Below are 19,831 nucleotides of genomic sequence, written 5' to 3'. Positions count from 1 at the left end.
CCTTCTTCTGGTAGATTGTTAAATAAACACAGTACCGTAGAACTGGTGCTGAAGAACACTTTTACATATACAGATATAGACTTTAGTATACATAAAATAGGTTTACTGTAATATTGTAACAATATGAGCTGTTTTGTGGCTTTTTGAAGGGGTGGTAATAAAAAGTTTTGGTGTTTGGTGGCAAGACATGTACAGTGCCCTCCACTTCTGTTGGCACCCCTGGTAAATATTTGTCTTCCATAGATATCGGCCACTACCTTGTATGTAATACACTCCGCAACCTCAATTTATAAGAAAAACAGCTCTAAGTGTTTTCCTTTCAGACTGATGAGGTCATCCGAGTCCATTCCTCCATAAAGAATTTCTCCAGATCCTTCAAATGTTGGTGCTCCCTCTTCTTCAGTTCATCCCGCTCATTTTCTATAGATCAGGGAACTGGGATGGCTACGGCAGGATCTTGATTTTGGGTTCAGTGACCCATTTTTTTTATTTGGATGTTTGTTTTGAACCAATGTGCTGATGGAAGATCTAACCACGACCCATTATATTATTTCTAAAAGAGCAAGTCAGGTATTGATTTTATATCTGTTGGTATTTTATATAATACATGATACCATGTAACTGATCATGATGTCCAGAACATCTGGTATAAAAGTAGGTCCACAACAATGAAGATCTGGTGGTATATTTAACTGTGGACAGTTTTTTTTATTTTGTGTTATTGTTGCCGAAAAACTATTTTTCATTTCATACGGCCATAGACCCCAGTCAGTCCTGCTTGAAGTTCCAGAATGGCAGATTAATATGGTGGAGTTTATTTTTGCATGAGCAGAACATTTGTTTCTTGAACAGTGTCCCAAACAACTTGTGGTGATGGATTTTAGTTGATACTAAAATTCAACTAATTTCTATGATCTGTGAAAAGTCTTTAAGACAATATAGACACACACTCTCTTTCAGGCAGATTTTGCAACATCTCGTGTCCATTAAAACTTCTTAATTATTGCCCTGATATAGAAAATTTGTATTGTTTCAACCATTTCCTTTTTAATCCATTTTCTATTTCATGTATCTCAACAATCTTTTGCTGCCCATCAGAACTATATTCTTTGGTTTTCCCACTTTGATGAATGATTAAGGGGGTTTAGGCTTTGTGTTCTCCTGTGAAACAAAAAGTCATGACTGGACAACATCATGTTTCTAGTCACCTTGTTGAGCTCAGAAAATATGAATGGAAAAATACTTGTGAGATATTTTACTCATAAGAATTTATAGGGGTGCCAATAAAGCCAGGGTGCATTAGAGGACAATATCTTTTTTCACAATGTGATATTCCCCTCACTTCAAATTGTTTTACTGAAAATGAAATGTTACAATTTTGTAGATTTTTAAATAAAAGATAAAACAATGGAGATTTATTTTTTAAGCCTTCTTCTTCCCAGCCTTACTTAATATTTATCAAGGCTGGCAATAATATTGAAGGGCACTGTATATCTAAATGTTATTTCCCTGTCAATCCCAGATGAACGAGAGGCTGTCCAGAAGAAGACCTTCACAAAATGGGTGAATTCCATTCTAGCCAGAGTTAGCTGTCGAATCACAGATCTCTATCTGGACCTGCGGGATGGAAGAATGCTCATTAAACTACTGGAGGTTCTGTCAGGCGAGAGACTGGTGAGTGTATTGTGTTTTTGGGTGCCAGAACTTGTCCACACCACAGAAATAACAGGAATTCATTACAGTAATATTTTTTATCTTTTCATTTCAGCCTAGGCCAACTAAAGGACGAATGCGAATCCACTGTCTGGAGAATGTGGACAAAGCTCTGCAGTTTCTAAAGGAACAGAGGGTTCACTTAGAGAACATGGGATCACATGATATTGTAGATGGGAATCACCGCCTCATCCTGGGCCTTATCTGGACCATAATCCTTCGCTTCCAGGTCAGCTTATCAAACCACAGATTCAGTAGTTCAGTGGTTCTCAAACTTTTTTGGTCACATCCCCTTTAACACCTATAAAAGAAGAGACCCCACACTTTGTCTCACTGTATTAAGATACACATTTAACAGCTTAATGACAAGAAGTAAGTTTACATATGTAAACTAATCCAAACAACTAATAGGCTTAAAAGTGATAGTTGTTTTATCATTTCATACCTGTACGACTTTTATTCTTCCAGAGAACATAAAAGAAGATATTTTGAAAAATGTTGTTAACTGGACCCATTCACTTGCATTGGTTTTGTGTCCATACAATACAAGTGAATGGGGTCGAGTGCTGTTCTGTTACCATTTTTGTTAAAAATATCTTCTTTTGTGTTCTGCGGCAGAAAGTCATAAAGGTTTGAATGACAAGAGAGTGAGTAAATTATGACAGAATTTTCATTTTGGGGTGAACTAGCCAATAAAACCACGATGTGGTAGGTGTACAGTGGATCTTTAACAGAGTTGTATGTGTGTGTTTGCTTTTGAGTGTTTAGTGAAGCAAATATTTAGTTTGATTCACTGGATACGATAGCTGGTTATTTTTAGCCCATGTGCTTCAAACAATGTGAACTGCTGCATAATTCAGCCCTTTGCCAATAAAAGGACTGCCATTTATTCTGCCTGATTTCAACAGCCTGTACTAACTATACAAAACATCTACAAATGGATCTAAATAAAGAAACAATGCCTTTTATTCTGAAAATGTTGAAGGTTGAGAATAGCTTTTCATTAATGTAAGATTTATAGTACATGAAATCGTGACAATGTACTCAATTTGATGCCTCAAAGCCGATTCAATGACAGAAATAATCCTCTAGACACATGGATAAAGTTTTAATGTAAATAAATGTTTTTCTCTCTCTTATGCATACAGATTCAAGATATCATAGTGGAAACTGGACAAGCTGACAAGACAGGCAGACAGGAAACACGCTCAGCCAAAGATGCTTTGCTGCTCTGGTGTCAGATGAAGACTGCAGGGTAGGACAACAGTTGTCACACTTAAGTATTATTTAATTAAAAAGCCAATACTTGTTTGGCTTTAGTGATGTGATGTCACAATTAAATTGGTTTGATTTGTTTTGTATTTGCAGTTACCCCAATGTAAACATCACCAACTTCACCACTAGCTGGAAGGATGGAATGGCTTTCAACGCTCTCATACACAAACACAGGTTAAACAAACTGGTTAAAATGTGGAAAAGGTGTAAGACAAAGTTAATAAAAGTCACAACATTTAAACTCTGCTTCTTTTATTGTCTGCTCATATCACTCCATTAGGCCAGATCTGGTGGAGTATGGCAATCTACAGCGGTCCAACCCCACCCACAACCTTCAGCGGGCCTTCAATGTAGCTGAGAAAAATCTTGGGGTCACTAAACTCCTGGATCCAGAGGGCAAGTAACAGTATTTGCTGTCTAAACACTTTTAGGCCAAAGAAATGTTCCCTTCTATTGAAGATAACCGATATTGACATATCGCTTCTTACAGATGTGTTTACTGAGAACCCAGATGAGAAGTCCATAATCACATATGTTGTGGCATTTTACCATTATTTCTCCAAGATGAAAGCTTTAGCAGTTGAGGGCAAGCGAGTTGGAAAGGTACATATTTTAAGTGTGTACACAAGTCTGCCTGTTTCTGTGTTTACATGTTTCATTCAAGAAGAATTTACATTAATGCAAGTTCTTATTCTCCAGGTGCTGGATCAGGCTATTGAAACAGAAAAGATGATTGGAAAGTACGAGACACTGTCATCAGACCTGCTTACATGGATTGAGCAAACAATCTTTGTCCTGAACAATCGCAAGCTTGCTAACTCCCTTTCAGGCGTTCAACAGCAGCTGCAGGCCTTTAACTCTTACCGTACTGTGGAAAAACCACCAAAGTAATTAAGACTATTGACAGACATATTACAAACATATGATATTGTTACTTAAATAACTTTGACCTTTTGATGGATCTCCTACGGTTCAGATTCCAGGAAAAAGGCAACTTGGAAGTGCTGTTATTTACTATCCAGAGTAGGATGAGGGCCAACAACCAGAAGGTCTACACACCTAAAGAGGGTGCACTGGTGGCAGATATCAACAGGGTGAGGAATAAAAGGAATAAGCTCCAGCTGTGGCACAGGATGACATTAATGTTTTTATGCAAATAGCAATTTTGTGTGGAACAGATTTTGACAGGAAACTGCTTTGAAGGCAAATTTAATGGAGCTCCATTTGCTTTGGAACTTTACTATGCCTCCTTTTAATTTGTGTCAAGTGTTTACTGAACAGTCTATCAAATACATTTTCTCAATGATTGAAATATAGAGAAAAAAGATCAACCAAATATTTGTCAGCCCAGGAAAGGCAAAATAAATCCAGGAACTGAGAAGCTGGGGGGTTTTCCACTGGGTACAGTACCAAGTATTTTTTAGTACCACCTCGGTTGAGGATCCAAGCGTAATGTACCAATACCAAAATGTGACGTGTTCACACAGATCACTGATATTGTTAATTGTATTGAAATATTGGCATATCGTTATATGCTTTGTGAGACTAAAACAGAGATCGAGACCCTTAACGCAATGCTAAATGCTACATTAGCTTACCCTCGTCCGCTGTCGAGCAAACCAAATGATCGTTGTCTGCTCTTTGCTGTAAGATTTCCCAAACTCTATGATGTTTTGGCAGTATGAGATATGCTTCATATATCTCCTGTGTTGTGTGTGTGTTTGTTGCGTTCACAATGATGTTACGGCAGAAGAGGCGTTTATAATCCCCAGCCACGTTGATGCGGTACTAAACTGCCGTGGAAAAGAAAACCGAGCCGAAGTGAAATTAGCTGTACGGAGCCGAGTCCACGAAACCTGACGGATCCAAAAAAGCTCCATTACTGTCTTTATCAGCAATAGTATTTTACCCTAAATACAAACACTTGTGTCACCACTAAGTGTAAGCCTCATCTCATGGTTTGTTGCATATCCATGATTCGCAGTACACCACTGAAGAACATTAGCTGTAATGGGATAACTTAAAAATGAAGTGTAGCCTTTCACATGAATTTATTACAAAAAATCTAATCTGAAGTAACAGAACTGCAGTAATTTGAGAAGCTTTGTGATGTGTGTATAAGAGTTTGCCTTCTGAATCAGGCATGGGAGCGGTTGGAGAAGGCGGAGCATGACCGTGAGCGAGTCCTAAGAGATGAACTCATCAGGCAGGAGAAACTGGAGCAGATGGCTCGTCGCTTTGACAGAAAGGCCGCCATGAGAGAGACTTGGCTGCTGGAGAATCAGAGGCTGGTTTCACAGGTAACTCACGATCAGAAGCCTCTGTGTGACCTGTATTATGACAATTCTTACCTTTCTTACCTGGCAACACCTGAACAATAAGTGAATTATAATTTTTATTTTTCTGTGAAGGACAACTTTGGCTATGACTTACCAGCAGTAGAGGCAGCTAAGAAGAAACATGATGCCATTGAGACTGACATTTCTGCTTATGAAGAGCGTGTCCATGCTCTGGTGGCCCTGTCTAAAGAACTAGAAGCAGAGCGCTATCATGATGCTAAACGCATAGATGCGAGAAAAGACAACATACTAAGGTTGTGGGACTACCTGCAGGAGCTCCTGAAAGCTCGCAGAGGCCGTCTAGAAAAGAACCTCACCCTTCAGAGAATCTTCCAGGAGATGCTCTACATCATTAGCTGGATGGATGAGATGAAGGTAGGGAATTATGCATTTAATAGAATATTATAGTCAAGTGCAAAGAATAATTTTTCCTAATGTGGCATTTATTCTGCAGGGCCGGCTCTTGTCCCCGGACTTTGGGAAACACTTATTGGAAGCAGAAGACTTGTTACATAAACATTCATTGGTAGAGGCTGATATTGCAGTGCAGGCAGAAAGAGTACGATCAGCCAATGCAGCGGCTCTAAAATTTGCCAATGGTGACAGTGAGTACAGCTTTATACTATTAATACTATGTATTATACTACTGTTAATTATTCAATTAATAAAATGATAAATATTGCATAAGGAATATACTGAAAAAAGGTATTTGAAATTAAATGATTAACTAAAAATTAATAAAAAAGTAATTTGAAAGTTTTAAATGAACACAATATTATTTGTTATTTTTTTATTGATCTATTTGAGAAAATCTGTTCTGTATCGTTTAGGCTATAAACCATGTGACCCACAAGTGATCCGTGATCGCGTACAGCATTTGGACCTGTGCTACCAGGAGTTGTGTGCTCTGGCTGCCCAGAGAAAAGCGCGTCTTGAGCAGTCACGACGTCTCTGGAACTTTTTGTGGGAAATTGCAGAGCTGGAGAGCTGGATTAGAGAAAAGGAGCATATTTTTTCCTCTCTTGACTATGGAAAGGACCTGACTAGCGTGCTGGTATTACAAAGCAAACACAACATCTTCGAGGATGAGCTTGCTGCCAGACGTGACAACCTAAAGCATGTGATGGACGAGGGTGAGAGTATGATCCAGGCCAAGCACTTGGGTTCCCCCAAAGTACACCAGCGAATGGACGAGGTGCGGAGGGAGTGGCAGGAACTTGAAGAGCTGGGAGCTTTCCGTAAACAGAATCTGCAAGACACCCAACGCTTCTTCCAGTTTCAGGGTGATGCTGATGATCTCAAGGCCTGGCTGGTTGATGCTATGCGTCAGATGAGCAACGAAGACGTTGGGCATGATGAATACACTACGCAGCGACTGCTGAAGAAACATCGTCATTTGAGAGATGAGGCTGCAAAGAATGGCGCCACCATTGATGCTTTGTCCAAACAAGCCAATGCACTTCCAGAGGAACTGAAAAGCACACCAGACATTCAGGGGCGTTTGATGGACATCCGAGATATGTATATTGAGCTTTTGACCCTCTCAGATCTAAGGCAGAAGAAGTTGGATGACACCATGGCACTTTACACCATTTTTAGTGAGACAGATGCTTGTGAGCTTTGGATGAGCCAGAAGGAGACTTGGCTGGTTGGACTAGAGACACCAGATAAGTTGGAAGACCTGGAAGTTGTACAGAACAGGTATGGCTCTTGATGACATGGTGGACTGAAACCAGAGACAACAAATTAGGCTTTATCCTGCTCCTGGAGACACACTGATCTGTAAAGTTTAGATCCAACCTCTAAGAAACCTGAAATGTTGCAAATCAAGATTTGGACTAGCTTATGATTTAGGGTTGATTTAGGGCTTTTCTCTGTAGTCTCTAGAAGCAGGATGAGCAAACCCTTGGTTAGGAGATATTATACCATAGACTTGTGTATAAACCATTGTTTTTGTTTAATTGCAGGCTAAGCATCCTTGCTCAAGAGATGGGTAACATGCAGGCTCGGGTTGATGGTGTAAATAAAGCAGCCCAGCAACTTGAAGACAACAGACATCCCCAAACAAAACAAGTAAAAGACTGTCAAGTCCGTCTTAATAAGAGGCAAGCGTCACTAAATTCTCAGTTCAGTTCACAATTCCACCAAAAAACTGGATGATTTGTAATGTTTCTCTCTTTCTCCCCAAAGGTGGGAAGCCTTTAAGGCAATGGTGGAAGATAAGAAGCATAAAGTAGATTCAGCCGTCAGTCTACACAACTATGACATTGACTGTGATGAGACAGAGTCATGGATAAGAGAGAAGACACGAGTCATTGAGTCTACACAAGACCTTGGTAATGACCTGACTGCAGTAATAACTATCCAAAGGAAGCTCTTTGGTATGGAAAGAGATCTTGCTGCCATCCAAGATAAGTTGGATTTTCTGCGTGGTGAGGCCGAGAAGCTTGTCAAGGACCACCCAGACCATGCTTCTGATATCCTTGCTAGACAAGCAGAGCTAGTCGCAGCTTGGGACACCCTAAAACGTACCCTGAAAGACCGTGAGGACTCTCTTGGGGAGGTCAGCAAGCTGCAGACCTTCCTACAGGATATGGATGATTTTCAGGCCTGGTTGTTCAAGACACAGAAGGCTATTGCCTCTGAAGACATGCCCGATAGCTTACCAGAGGCTGAGCAGTTATTGAGTCTTCACGATGCTGTAAGGGATAACATGGATGGCCATGAGGAAGACTACCATTGTGTTAGGGACACAGGAGCAGCTGTCATTCAGGATCAAGAAGATGATCCTCAATACCAGCAGCTGGGGCAGAGGCTGGCGGGTCTTGATAAGGGCTGGGATGAGCTGCACAAGATGTGGGACAGCCGTAAGAACTTCCTAGATCAGGGTCTTGGGTTCCAACAGTTTCTGAGGGATGCCAAGCAGGCTGATACCATCTTAAATAACCAGGTATACACAAGATTTCAAAATTATGGATCGTACGAACAGAAATTGATAAAATATGCAAATAGTTCAAGTCTGTTGAACTTAAACAATATTGTCTACAAAACAATGTAAGTCTTTTTATGGGTATCATCCATAACTGCTTGTTAACTACTAGATTTAGCAGACAATTAAATAAGTATTATCCCTGAAATGTTCTCTATGTTTTCCCCCAAGGAATACACTCTGGCCCATGTAGACAAACCTGACACTCTAGATGGTGCAGAGAAGGCCCTGAAGAAGCATGAGGACTTTGTCACCACCATGAATGCAAACGAAGATAAAATACTAGGCACAAAGGAGACTGGTCAGAGGCTGGTGGACTGTGCAAACCTGTATTCAGGAAGGGTGAAAGACAAGATAGGATCTATTGAAGACAGGTCGGTATTGTTTATTATTATAACGCTTATATGTTTTGATCATATTATACATATTGCATTACTAAAATGTGAATTTGAAAGATTGTTCATTTTATTAACAAAAGATGCATTCAGTGATTAGTTTTGCAGCTATATGCATGTAGGGAAAGGTTACACCAGTCATTTGTAAGATCTTACATTGACCAGAATGTAGCTTGTGGGCCGTAAGCTCTCCATAAAGTAATGCATTTTTATATAATATGATGTTACTTTCAATAATTCAATACCAGCCTTTAAATTTTTGAGCAGAAGTTATGTTTACATGCTGTGAATTTTATGTTATATTTGATATAAACGTCACATAATAACGGTAAAATATATTTTCATTAAATAACATTCTACTTTATCATGAATAACATAATAGGTATTATATACAGAGAAATACTAATAAAATGTAATTAAAATGAAAAAAGATTAACAAATAACTTTGTGTACTTTGCATAACAAATATCTTTATATTTGGCCTTATTTAATCGACTTTGCCATCCTGTAGTGTTAGTGTACACTTTTGCATTTCTGCTTTATTCCTTGACTTGTGCTGGATCAGCACTGAACAAGAGAAGCATTATGCTGTAAAACCTGCATTTCCCCTATTAGCCCACGCTGTCTGTAGCTCCTAATGATGGGCGCCTGTCTTGATGGGTATTGATCTCTTTGTGAAAGTACACCTAATCCATTGGCTTCTGTTGCTTTTTTGAAGTGTGTTCTTCAGTGAGAGAATGGAAGAGCAGAGGAAAGCGATGTCAATGTCTACCCATATTCACATTAAACCATATTCACTTCTTACAATTAAAGACATACCAGTGACTTGTCATGTGTTTGTGTGTACCATGTCTTCAGGTACAACAAAAACAAAGAGAAAGCCAAGAAAGTCTCAGAGAAACTCAAAGACAACAGGGAACTTCAGCACTTCCTCCAGAACACCCAGGATGTGAGCACATTTCTTCATTGTCTGGGTTTTGTGATGTTTTATCTCATTCATTATGCATGTTTCTCTTCTAGCTTACACTGTGGATAAATGAGAAGATGCTGACTGCACAGGACACATCATATGATGAAGCTCGTAACCTTCACAGCAAATGGCAAAAACACCAGGCCTTCATGGCAGAGCTAGCATCCAACACAGATTGGCTTCATAACATTGATAAGGTATATAGAACATTATGTGTATGTCAACATTTATATCAGTTCTCTGGTTTTCTACTCTCCGTTTTAAATCACCGAGAATGTTTACAATGCTATTATTTAGGAGGGACAGGAATTGATGGAGTCCAAGCCCGAGTTTGAGCCCATTGTTACGGAGCATCTTGCTAAGCTTTATGAGTTGTGGGATAAGCTGCAGAGCACCGCACAGGAGAAGGCTCGGCTGCTGTTTGACGCAAATCGCTCAGAGCTGTTTGACCAGAGCATGACTGACGTAAAGAAGTGGTTAGCTGAACTGCAACTGCAACTCCAGGGTGATGTGGACGAAGAAGTGAAAGATCTTACCAGTGCCAACATTCAACTGAAGAAACATCAGGTGTGACAATAAAAGCCAATTATGTTTAGAGTTTTGTCCCTTCATCTTTGGTACTAGTTTAAAGGAATATTGTTTCTGTCTGTCCTGTACTTCCACTAGATGACAGAAAATCAAGTTAAGAATCGTGCACGTGAACTAGAAGAGCTTCAGGAAGCTGTACAGCAGCATGCCTCTCTTAGAGAGGACCAGCCTGAGCTGGAAGTCGAGCAGCAAACTCTTCAGAGGGACTTCCAAAAGCTTCTCACACCTCTCACCCAGCGCAGAAGCAAATTGGAGGCTGCTAAGGCAGTACACCAGTTCTTCAGAGATCTTGCAGATGAGACTGTACGTACACATATCGTACACACAAAAAACACCCAAACATTACATTTTTGTCAATCATATTTCCTTATAGTTTCTTCATATTTGGTCTTTTTATTTCAGCTCTGGGTTAATGAGAGGTTACCAATGGCAAAATCTGAGGATCATGGAAATAATCTCCAGACTGTTCAACTTCTACTCAAAAAGAACCAAGTGAGTTGTACATTTTGTCCTCTTCAGTCCTAACTACAATTCCATATGCAATGCAGAAGATTTTTATTGGAGGACCCTCAATATTTAGGATATCTCCACACACAATGTTTTAACATGAGCACCACTTCCTTGTTCATTTCTCTGACTGGAGGTGAAAATTGTCATCATCATTGTGTAATCATCTCCCTTCACTCTATCTTTTACAGTCGCTACAAAAAGAGATTGACGGCCACCAGCCACGTATTGATGAAGTGTTAGAGCGTGGACAGCGAATGGTGGCAGCGACAGAGGGCAGTCCAGAGGCAGAGCGCATGTCAGAGGAGATGAGGAAGCTTCAAGAAGTCTGGGCAGAGTTGCGTGATGAAATGGCCAAACGTAGAGCACGGCTCTACAACTCCAATGAGGCCCAACAGTACTACAATGATGCAGATGAAGCTGAAGCCTGGATCGGCGAACAAGAACTTTACATGATTGCTGATGAGAAAGCCAAAGTAAGAGCTTAGAGAACAACAGTATTACGGCTTTATGCTGATCGGTCTTAAGACGTCTCAACATTGCCAAGTTAGGTCAGCTCTGTGATGGTCATAAATTCTGTGAGCAATGCTGACTAAAAGCCATACTTAAATAAGGCTAGTACCAGCGGTGGCTTTGTTAAAGTAAAATTTGTTTAGTTTTTTATATTTTGCAGTCATAACAATCGGTGTCATGTTTTCTGACTGCTGTTCATTATAATATTTTTGTTAACATATGTGATATCCATGCAATAACTGTGCTATCTAGTATTGTAAAGATGATCTTAGTTTATTGTACACTGGATTTGTTATCTGTCAATTGTAGGATGAGCAGAGTGCTATGATCATGATGAAGCGACACCTGGTTCTGAAGCAGACTGTAGATGACTATGCACACTCCATTCAGCAGCTGGCAGACCGTGCACAAAAGATGCTGGCCGAAGAGCACCCAGATGGGTATGTCACACTGACTGCAATCGTTAAATGTTTCAAAACATTAGAGTAGTTTGTATGTGCATACGTCTTTTTATTTAGGACATGCTGTGATAAAGAGTGACTTACAAATGAGAACCAAAACTTATCCAGAATGGGGGTTATAGTATTGGCAGTGCTTATTATAAGGAAATGGGATAGTTCAACAAAAACATTAACTCACCCTCTTCTCATTTCAAACATATATGACTTGCTTTCTTCTGCAGAACACAAAAGAATGGCGGTACCCATTTACTTGCATTGGTTTTATGTCCATACAATAGAAATGAATATGTACTGCTATTGTTCGGTTACCAACATTCTTCAAAATATTTAATTTTGTGTTCCGCAGAAGAAAAGTCATACAGGTTTGAAATGACAAGAGGACGAGTCAATTATGACAGAATTAGATGAATCGTTGTTTTGGCTATATATCGAAATAGGAGGAAAGCCAACACTGAACCTTCCCGCTATGTCTGAACCAGAAACAAAATGTCTGTCCACAATGAAGACAAAAGTGACAGTACACAAACAGTCGCAACCAGACAACCAAAAGGGTGTGAAAGTACACTATTGGATGTTTCTGAACATCCACATTTGGTCTGTAATGAGGAACTGAATGAGTGACTCAATAATTTGTTTTTATGTGAAGTGAGGCCATTATTCGGAGACAAGGCCAGGTTGATAAACAGTATGCTGGGCTGAGGGAGTTATCAGAAGACCGCAAAAAGAAGCTGGACCACACATACCACCATTTCCTGCTGAGCCGTGAAGTTGAGGATCTTGAGCTGTGGATTGCAGAACGTGACTTGGTGGCCTCTTCACAAGAGATGGGTCAAGACCTTGACCATGTGATGGTAAAACCCCCTCACAGACAGCATACTTTGACATTTTACACACACAAAAACATCTGTCATGTATAATGCAAGGCCGAGCATACTCAGTGCTTTTTTTCTAGTTGTTATTGCCATGCTTATCAATATTTTAGATCCTGCGAGATAAGTTCAGGGAATTTGCACGGGAGACCGGGACAGTGGGTCAAGAGCGTGTAGATGCTGTGAATCGGACCATTGATGAGCTGATTGAAGCAGGCCACAGTGAAGCTGCAACCATGGCGGAATGGAAAGATGGGATAAATGAGAGCTGGGCAGATCTTCTGGAGCTTGTCGACACCCGCGCCCAGCTCCTCGCGGCCTCCTATGACCTGCTGAAGTAAGTATAAGAAAACCGACTACAGTTCATATGTACTTGTTTCAGGTCATATTACTCCTATTTACGTATTGTATCTAATCCAACAAGTTTGCCAAGTCCAATATCATCTGTAGATTGGAAGACTAAACAACTTGCTACTAATACTCATGAACTTCTGTAGGTACTTTTATGATGGAAAGGAGCTGGTTGCTCACATCCTGGAAAAAAAGAATGAGCTTCCTGATGATCTGGGTGAGGACTTCAGCAAAGCAGAGTCCTTCCATCGCATGCATGCTGCATCTGAGAGGGACATAAGCTCCTTGGGAAATCAGGTACAGCAAACAACCTGATACATTAACAAAGTATCCCCATCCGCATGCTATTTTACATTTAGAAATCCATGTTTTTATACTTGCTAGTCATTTGCTAAAATTAGGAAAATCTCAAAAAAACAATAGGAAATTTTAAGGACAATTCCATATCTCTGTTCTTGCAGGTTAAACAGTTCCAGGCCACTGCAGCACGGCTACACGCCCAATACGCAGGAGATCAGGCCACTGCCATTCAGGAAACTGAGAAAGAGGTTGTGGATGCCTGGAAGGGACTTTTGGAAGCTTGTGAGGGCAGGAGAAAGCAGCTGGAAGAAACGGCGAATAAGTTCCGCTTTTTCACCATGGTGAAAGACCTGCTGGCCTGGATGGAAAGCATCATTCAGCAGATAGAAACACAAGAAAAGCCAAGGTAAGGAAAGCTATTCTAGTAGATATTCAGCAAAATCGAAGTGTCTGTGATTTTTGATGACGTTTTTCTCTTGTTCCACCATAGAGATGTATCCTCAGTGGAGCTTCTGATGAAATATCACCAAGGGATCCGTGCTGAGATAGAGACCCGTGGGCCAAAGTTTAATCAATGTATCGAGCTAGGCCAGGCCCTCTTGGAAAGCAAGCACAAAGACTCTGCAGAGGTAAACCAATGAGTATAATGTCCGGGTAAAGAGAATTTAGAGAATTGTATTGCTAAAACACATTACAAAGGCTCAGAAGTATGTAGTGCTGAATTGTGGAGATAAATCGTTCAACAGCTTTTCACCAATTCTAAGTTCAGGATTTTATTTGTGGGGCTAGAACGGTGGATTGATGACACAATGGAGCGTCCGAGCTCAATCACTAGTCTGCTCAATCACGAGCTCAGGGTTGCAAGCTCTCAACCACACGCTTTCAGGCTCTCTCACTCTGCCCAACTAAGCAAATCTCACGCCAAATTACAGTCAGACGGTAACACAGACGTAAATGGTTGGTGGGCAATAACCCTAATGGAAGGAGGATCATTGTGCATGCGACATGCTTCAGTGATTATCTATGGATGAATATCGCGCGCATTGGATAGCTCGTGTTCACAAATTCTAATTCGTGTTCGAAATTCAAAGCCTCCCATAAAAATCTTCACATATAGCCTACTGGGGACTCAGGTTGAGTGACGCGAGTAGGTGTGGCTTCTGCGCCAACAGCGAACACTCCCCCAGCACTTGAGAGCAGAGAGTCTTGCTGATTTTTCCAAGATTTTGATAACTCGTTTAATTTACTCTTTTGTGTGACAAACTCAGAACACATATTTTAATGACACTTTACCCGGACTTTAAGTGGTGTTTACATTGACCGCAATTTGCTGCAACAATGTGTCCATTTCTTTTTGGTGAGAACTGCTGATATGAAGAGTGATTGTTGGCTAACCGCAAATATGTCTCTTACTCGCAGATCAAAGAAAAACTGATGCAACTGATAGAGAAGAGAAAAGAGATGATGCTCAAGTGGGATGACAGATGGGATTGGCTTAGACTTTGTAAGCTTACACATTCCAACAAACACATAATTACTCAGAGCCAGAGCAACTATAACTGTGTTAATAAAAACGTACAAAGACAACTTTAAGACCCAGCAGAAGCCTTCACAAACTGGATGCTTCTGTAGTAAACTGATCCAACACGTAAGCGGTAAAGGATAATTTACTATGACAAGCACTCATTTCCTGCCTTTCAGCAAGAACTACTGAACTAATGTTACATCACTGAGGTGGGGGCTGGGGGGCGACGCCTACATCCCTGCAGTCAATCACACAGCTATAGACACAATATACCATTGCATGCTTCTCAATTCTAAAACTTCTCATTGTCCCATTTTTGCTTGATATTCTCACTTCCAACAAGGATGCACAGAAAATGTGCAAGGGAAATACAGTAAATAAGGATGGAGCAATCAAAGACGTTTTTATCAATTCTAATATCCTTGGCCTCGCAATTGTTACTCCAAATCAATGTTTTTGCACAGCTGTATTCTGTCACTGTGCTGAAAATATCTTTGATATTATCTTTGATATTAAATAATCCCAAAAGCTTTAACATTGTACTGTACTGTACTATTTAAGTAATGTATATAGTAAATGTTTGGCTAAATTTGACATTTGACAAAATATGTTACATTTTAAAGGAATACTCCAACCAAAAACTCTTCGGTTGAACACCGATAAAGATATTTGGAAGAATGTTGGCAACTGACAATTCTGGGCCATCATTGACTAGCATAGTAGAAAACAATATCGTATAATTTAAATGTAAAAATATTTTGAGATATTTGGGAAAGCAAACTGGGGCACCTTGGCCCACCATTTACTTTTTCCTACTATTCTAGTCAAGGGTGCCCCAGAACTATCAGTTGCTAACATTCTTCCAAATATCTATCTTTGTGTTCAACCGAACAAAGGACTGTATACAGGTTTGGAATAAATGATAACAACATTTTCATTTTTGGGTGAAGTATCCTTTTAAGCAATCATCAAGTTCTTCGATCAAAAATTGTCTTACAATTCTCATGTCTCTGTGCTTCATATAACTCCTCGGTAAGCTTTCTCCATCCTTGATCCTTGCCTCCTCACGGTGCATTAAGATCATTTATATGTCCTTCAAAAAGGCAGATTTTGACAAAGGAACAGGAAAATAAGGATCTCGTATGCTGTACACTACAGGTGCTAATGCCTATATCTCCCTCTAGTGTTGGAGGTATGTCAGTTTGCAAGGGATGCATCTGTGGCAGAGGCCTGGCTAGTAGCCCAGGAGCCATACGTGGCCAGTAAGGATCTGGGCGAGACAGTGGATGAGGTTGAAAAACTGCTCAAAAGGCATGAGGCCTTTGAGAAATCCACAGCTACATGGGAGGAGCGATTCTCAGCACTGGAACGGCTTACTACAGTATGTGTTTCCTCACACACTATTTCTCAACACTTTCATAAAATTAAACTATATAATTTAGATATTTGACTTAAGCCAGTAAGCCACCGCCTAGCAAGAAGAATAGGACATTAATTGCAAGGTGCCAAGAACATCCATATAGCAACATTCTGACAACTTCCAAAGCATCAGCAAGATTTGTATGAGCACACATCACTCAGATGATCTTCAGAGACTGTAAAAATCTCTAATCATAATCTATTCTAGTTGGAGCTGTTGGAAATTCGAAACCAACAGCAAGACATGCAACAATACATAGAAGAGGAGGAGAAAGACAGCAGGTAAATATAAGAACTGTGAAGCACCAAATTGTATGTTCCATATTCAAAAACAAGGCTTGACTCTTAAACTCTGGCCACCAGAAAAGAAGACACAGGTTTTGCAGAGGAGTCCTCACAGCCCTACTCAACAGAAGATCAATCTATGGTCAGTTGTAAGCTTTATGACTTTTTATACCTGTTATGATTTTCCGTATCTGTTTCTGACCTTTCTGTGCTCTATAGTCTGGAATTGGAGTAATAGAGCCTTGTTCCGGTGGACTTGATGGTACAGCAGGAGAATCTACCATGCCACTGGTCTCAGAGATACAAGAAAGTCCCTCCACATCCATTCAGGTCACCAAAGAATCAGAAAAGGCTTCCACTCTTCCCACCGAATCTTTACAAGCTCTACCAGTCCTGCTGGAGGGAACTCTAACCCGCAAACATGAGATGGAAGGACTTAATAAAAAAGCATCCAACAGGTTAGATTTATGATTTTAAGCCATGAAAATGGGTGACAAATTTCTATTAAGCCATATGTAGGAATCAGACATGCAGGTTGGATCTTTACTGACCACTAAATAAATACAAGGTACTATTTAACTCTTGTTTTAGGTCTTGGAACAACCTTTACTGTGTGCTCAGACCTGGACAGATCTTTGCCTACAAGGATGCCAAAAGCTTTAGCCATAGTGTCACCTTCCATGGTGAGGAACCCTTGAGCCTTACCCATGCTTCATGTGAGGTGTTGACCAACTATAAGAAAAAGAAGCAGGTTTTCAAACTGCGGTAAGGATCTTTGCCCTTAATATTACAAAATGCATTGATGTTTTATGAGAGGTGTACTTTATTGCTTACCCCGATTTTATTTTCTGGTCCTCTCTCAGACTTGGAGATGGAAGTGAATATTTGTTCCAGTGTAAAGATGAGGTGAGTTATTTCATGCTTCTTCCATCTATCGCCTAATCAAGAAGTTTAAAACATAATGTTTAAGCTAATGACATGCATTCTCTTTGTCTCCATAGGATGAGCTTCAGAATTGGACTAAAGCTATAGAGCAGGCACCACAACCTATAGAGGATCCAGTTGCAGGGCCATCGGGAGTGAAGACACAAAGCCTACCCCCACCTTCCTCTGTCACTACTCTTGAAGTTCCATCCACCAAGAAAGACAAGGAGAAGAGGTTTAGTCTATTCACTAAGAAGAAATAAAAAGGGCCCAAACAAAACAGGGCGAAACCCTGGACAGAATGTGACACAGGTGACACTGTCGCAAATGGAACAGATTTCTAACACCATTGTTTTTACATGATATTACTTTGTAAGGTTTTAGGTTGAAATGTAGATTACACTATTGCCTGTATCTAAGCTAATGAAGTGTTGCTAAACACATTGCTTTTTATATTTTGTTGTATTTTCCTAAACTAGAGCGATAGAAATTACTCAATATACAAATAAAAGCACAGGAACTTGTTCCAATTCAACCAAAAATATTTGTAAGAAAAAATATTTCTTTTTGCCTTGAATTTGTATGTGCTGAGCTTGTTCTAGGCATGCTTCAATGTGTATTATGGCTCAAATATGCCTAGTTTTTTAATCTGCTTTGTTCTTTAAGAAAAATGGTTGCATATGTAATACTGTGCTCTTTGCATTGGAACTTCCCTAGAGTTTGACAACTGGAGGTGTTGTGATGAGAGAGTTTGACACTGTACACTATGGCTTTAACATACAATATATGCAAAATGCACAGTGTTGAGTGATTTTAGATTGTTTAATGTGTTGCAAAATCTCTTTTCCATGATGATAACTGAAATAGGAATACTAATATTATAATGACCATATATTAAAATATTCTTAATATTATTATAGAAATATATTAACGTTAGAATTATGAAGTACTGGGATGGTAGTCAAAGATGAGATGACAGGGACATTTTTAAACCTCATCTAAGTTAAATATGATTTGTTTATCTGGTATGGTGCTATATGATTACAGTACTTTTTACCCTCTCAGAACTCAGGTTTCCCAGTATACAGTAGGTATTTTAATAGTTATATATAATCATATCATGCATGCAATTAGAACATTTCAATACATTAGAACAACTAAAATAACTAAACCTAATGGGCACTAAATCAGATCCCTCACAATTGACACACAAATATTGATTCCTTACCATGTACAAATTTGAAATAGATATGGTTGAGGAGTATTGGTTGCTCAGCTTTGTCTAAATCAAATCGTGTGGCCAACAAAACTTTCAGGTCACAGAAATGCCATGATATGCAAGTAATGACAGAAAGTAATGGCAGAGGGATGACAATTTCTATTCACCCACAGATATTTTGTTGCTGTGTAACGGCAGTGTTGTATGACATTCTTTCTTCTGGAGAACACAAAAGAAAAAACAAAATAGCATAAAGAAATACTGTTCTCTATTGACTTCCATTGTATGGACACAGAACAAATAATACATATTGCAAAATATCTGTATTTGTGTTCCACAAAACAAAGTCATACTGGTTTTAATTGACATAAAGATAAGTAAGTGATGCATTGATTTTTATTTCTGGCTGAACTATACCTTTAATTCACGTACCAGAAGAAACTGGCCATAATAAGCAGACCAAATAAACATTCAGACTTCTGCTTTATTTATAAATACGTGAAGTGCCCTGTTTCTCCTCAATAATACCCAATAGTATTCATATTGAAGTACACGCCTGTAAACCTTATTTATCATATAAAAGTACTAAAACTAAAGTTCTTGTAGTATGTACGCGTCATCTCTTTGTTGGGTGTTTGTATAGGACTAGGAAAATGAACATCATGTGTTATAAAGTGCGTCAACACGGTGCTTTATGTTCATTGTGGCTTTTTGCCCACTGCACGAAAACCTGGACCTCCAGATCTTTGTTTTAAACACACCGCAGTCTAAGTTACAGTGAACTCCCTTTGAACTTTTGTTCCTCCGTTCTTTTCCTTTTTGTTGTATATCTCTATGCTCAATGCAAAATCACAAATAATAAGCTGAAGTATGAATCATTTTGAGAATATATAAACAATATATCACATGATATCATGATATATCACAGTGAGAAGATTAATAAACCGTTTGCAAAAATATTTGCCTCGTGTTGTCTGTTTAAATGCTTTTTAAAAACATATAAGTGTCCTGATAACATAAAAGGAATTATTTTCGACCAGTTATTGTTAAATATACCGCTCTTATCCTGTAGAGGGCACTGCTGAGTGAGAAGTAAACGTCAAACTTTCCCTCATTTTCCACATTTTGTTCAGACGTAAACATTAGTGATAACAGCAATGTCCGATATGAAGCAACACACTGAAAGGCG

General features: G+C 39.4%; 1 protein-coding gene across 1 annotated transcript in view; it reads left to right on the top strand.

Annotated features, from left to right (window-relative positions):
* sptb (spectrin, beta, erythrocytic) overlaps window positions 1–18,226 on the top strand; it is a 29,641-nt gene extending 11,415 nt beyond the window's left edge. The window contains exons 3-37 of the mRNA XM_079459255.1: window positions 1,523–1,674; window positions 1,769–1,942; window positions 2,862–2,968; window positions 3,082–3,162; window positions 3,269–3,384; window positions 3,479–3,591; window positions 3,688–3,875; window positions 3,965–4,082; window positions 5,130–5,288; window positions 5,400–5,702; window positions 5,782–5,932; window positions 6,158–7,028; window positions 7,295–7,432; window positions 7,518–8,277; window positions 8,488–8,690; window positions 9,570–9,660; window positions 9,732–9,878; window positions 9,979–10,248; window positions 10,348–10,572; window positions 10,672–10,761; window positions 10,968–11,252; window positions 11,599–11,729; window positions 12,397–12,601; window positions 12,733–12,956; window positions 13,117–13,267; window positions 13,432–13,676; window positions 13,761–13,899; window positions 14,690–14,774; window positions 15,980–16,176; window positions 16,423–16,496; window positions 16,578–16,641; window positions 16,719–16,957; window positions 17,091–17,264; window positions 17,363–17,405; window positions 17,501–18,226. Of these exons, the coding sequence (XP_079315381.1) occupies window positions 1,523–1,674; window positions 1,769–1,942; window positions 2,862–2,968; window positions 3,082–3,162; window positions 3,269–3,384; window positions 3,479–3,591; window positions 3,688–3,875; window positions 3,965–4,082; window positions 5,130–5,288; window positions 5,400–5,702; window positions 5,782–5,932; window positions 6,158–7,028; window positions 7,295–7,432; window positions 7,518–8,277; window positions 8,488–8,690; window positions 9,570–9,660; window positions 9,732–9,878; window positions 9,979–10,248; window positions 10,348–10,572; window positions 10,672–10,761; window positions 10,968–11,252; window positions 11,599–11,729; window positions 12,397–12,601; window positions 12,733–12,956; window positions 13,117–13,267; window positions 13,432–13,676; window positions 13,761–13,899; window positions 14,690–14,774; window positions 15,980–16,176; window positions 16,423–16,496; window positions 16,578–16,641; window positions 16,719–16,957; window positions 17,091–17,264; window positions 17,363–17,405; window positions 17,501–17,686 (6,899 nt within the window). The 3' untranslated portion in view covers window positions 17,687–18,226. The remainder of the gene's footprint in view (window positions 1–1,522; window positions 1,675–1,768; window positions 1,943–2,861; window positions 2,969–3,081; window positions 3,163–3,268; window positions 3,385–3,478; window positions 3,592–3,687; window positions 3,876–3,964; window positions 4,083–5,129; window positions 5,289–5,399; window positions 5,703–5,781; window positions 5,933–6,157; window positions 7,029–7,294; window positions 7,433–7,517; window positions 8,278–8,487; window positions 8,691–9,569; window positions 9,661–9,731; window positions 9,879–9,978; window positions 10,249–10,347; window positions 10,573–10,671; window positions 10,762–10,967; window positions 11,253–11,598; window positions 11,730–12,396; window positions 12,602–12,732; window positions 12,957–13,116; window positions 13,268–13,431; window positions 13,677–13,760; window positions 13,900–14,689; window positions 14,775–15,979; window positions 16,177–16,422; window positions 16,497–16,577; window positions 16,642–16,718; window positions 16,958–17,090; window positions 17,265–17,362; window positions 17,406–17,500) is intronic.
* Window positions 18,227–19,831: the final 1,605 nt, after the last annotated feature.

Source organism: Barbatula barbatula (assembly GCF_947034865.1).
Source record: "Barbatula barbatula genome assembly, chromosome: 6".
In the NCBI taxonomy this organism is placed as follows: Eukaryota; Metazoa; Chordata; class Actinopteri; order Cypriniformes; family Nemacheilidae; genus Barbatula; species Barbatula barbatula.
This window is presented reverse-complemented; position numbering and strand designations above follow the sequence as displayed.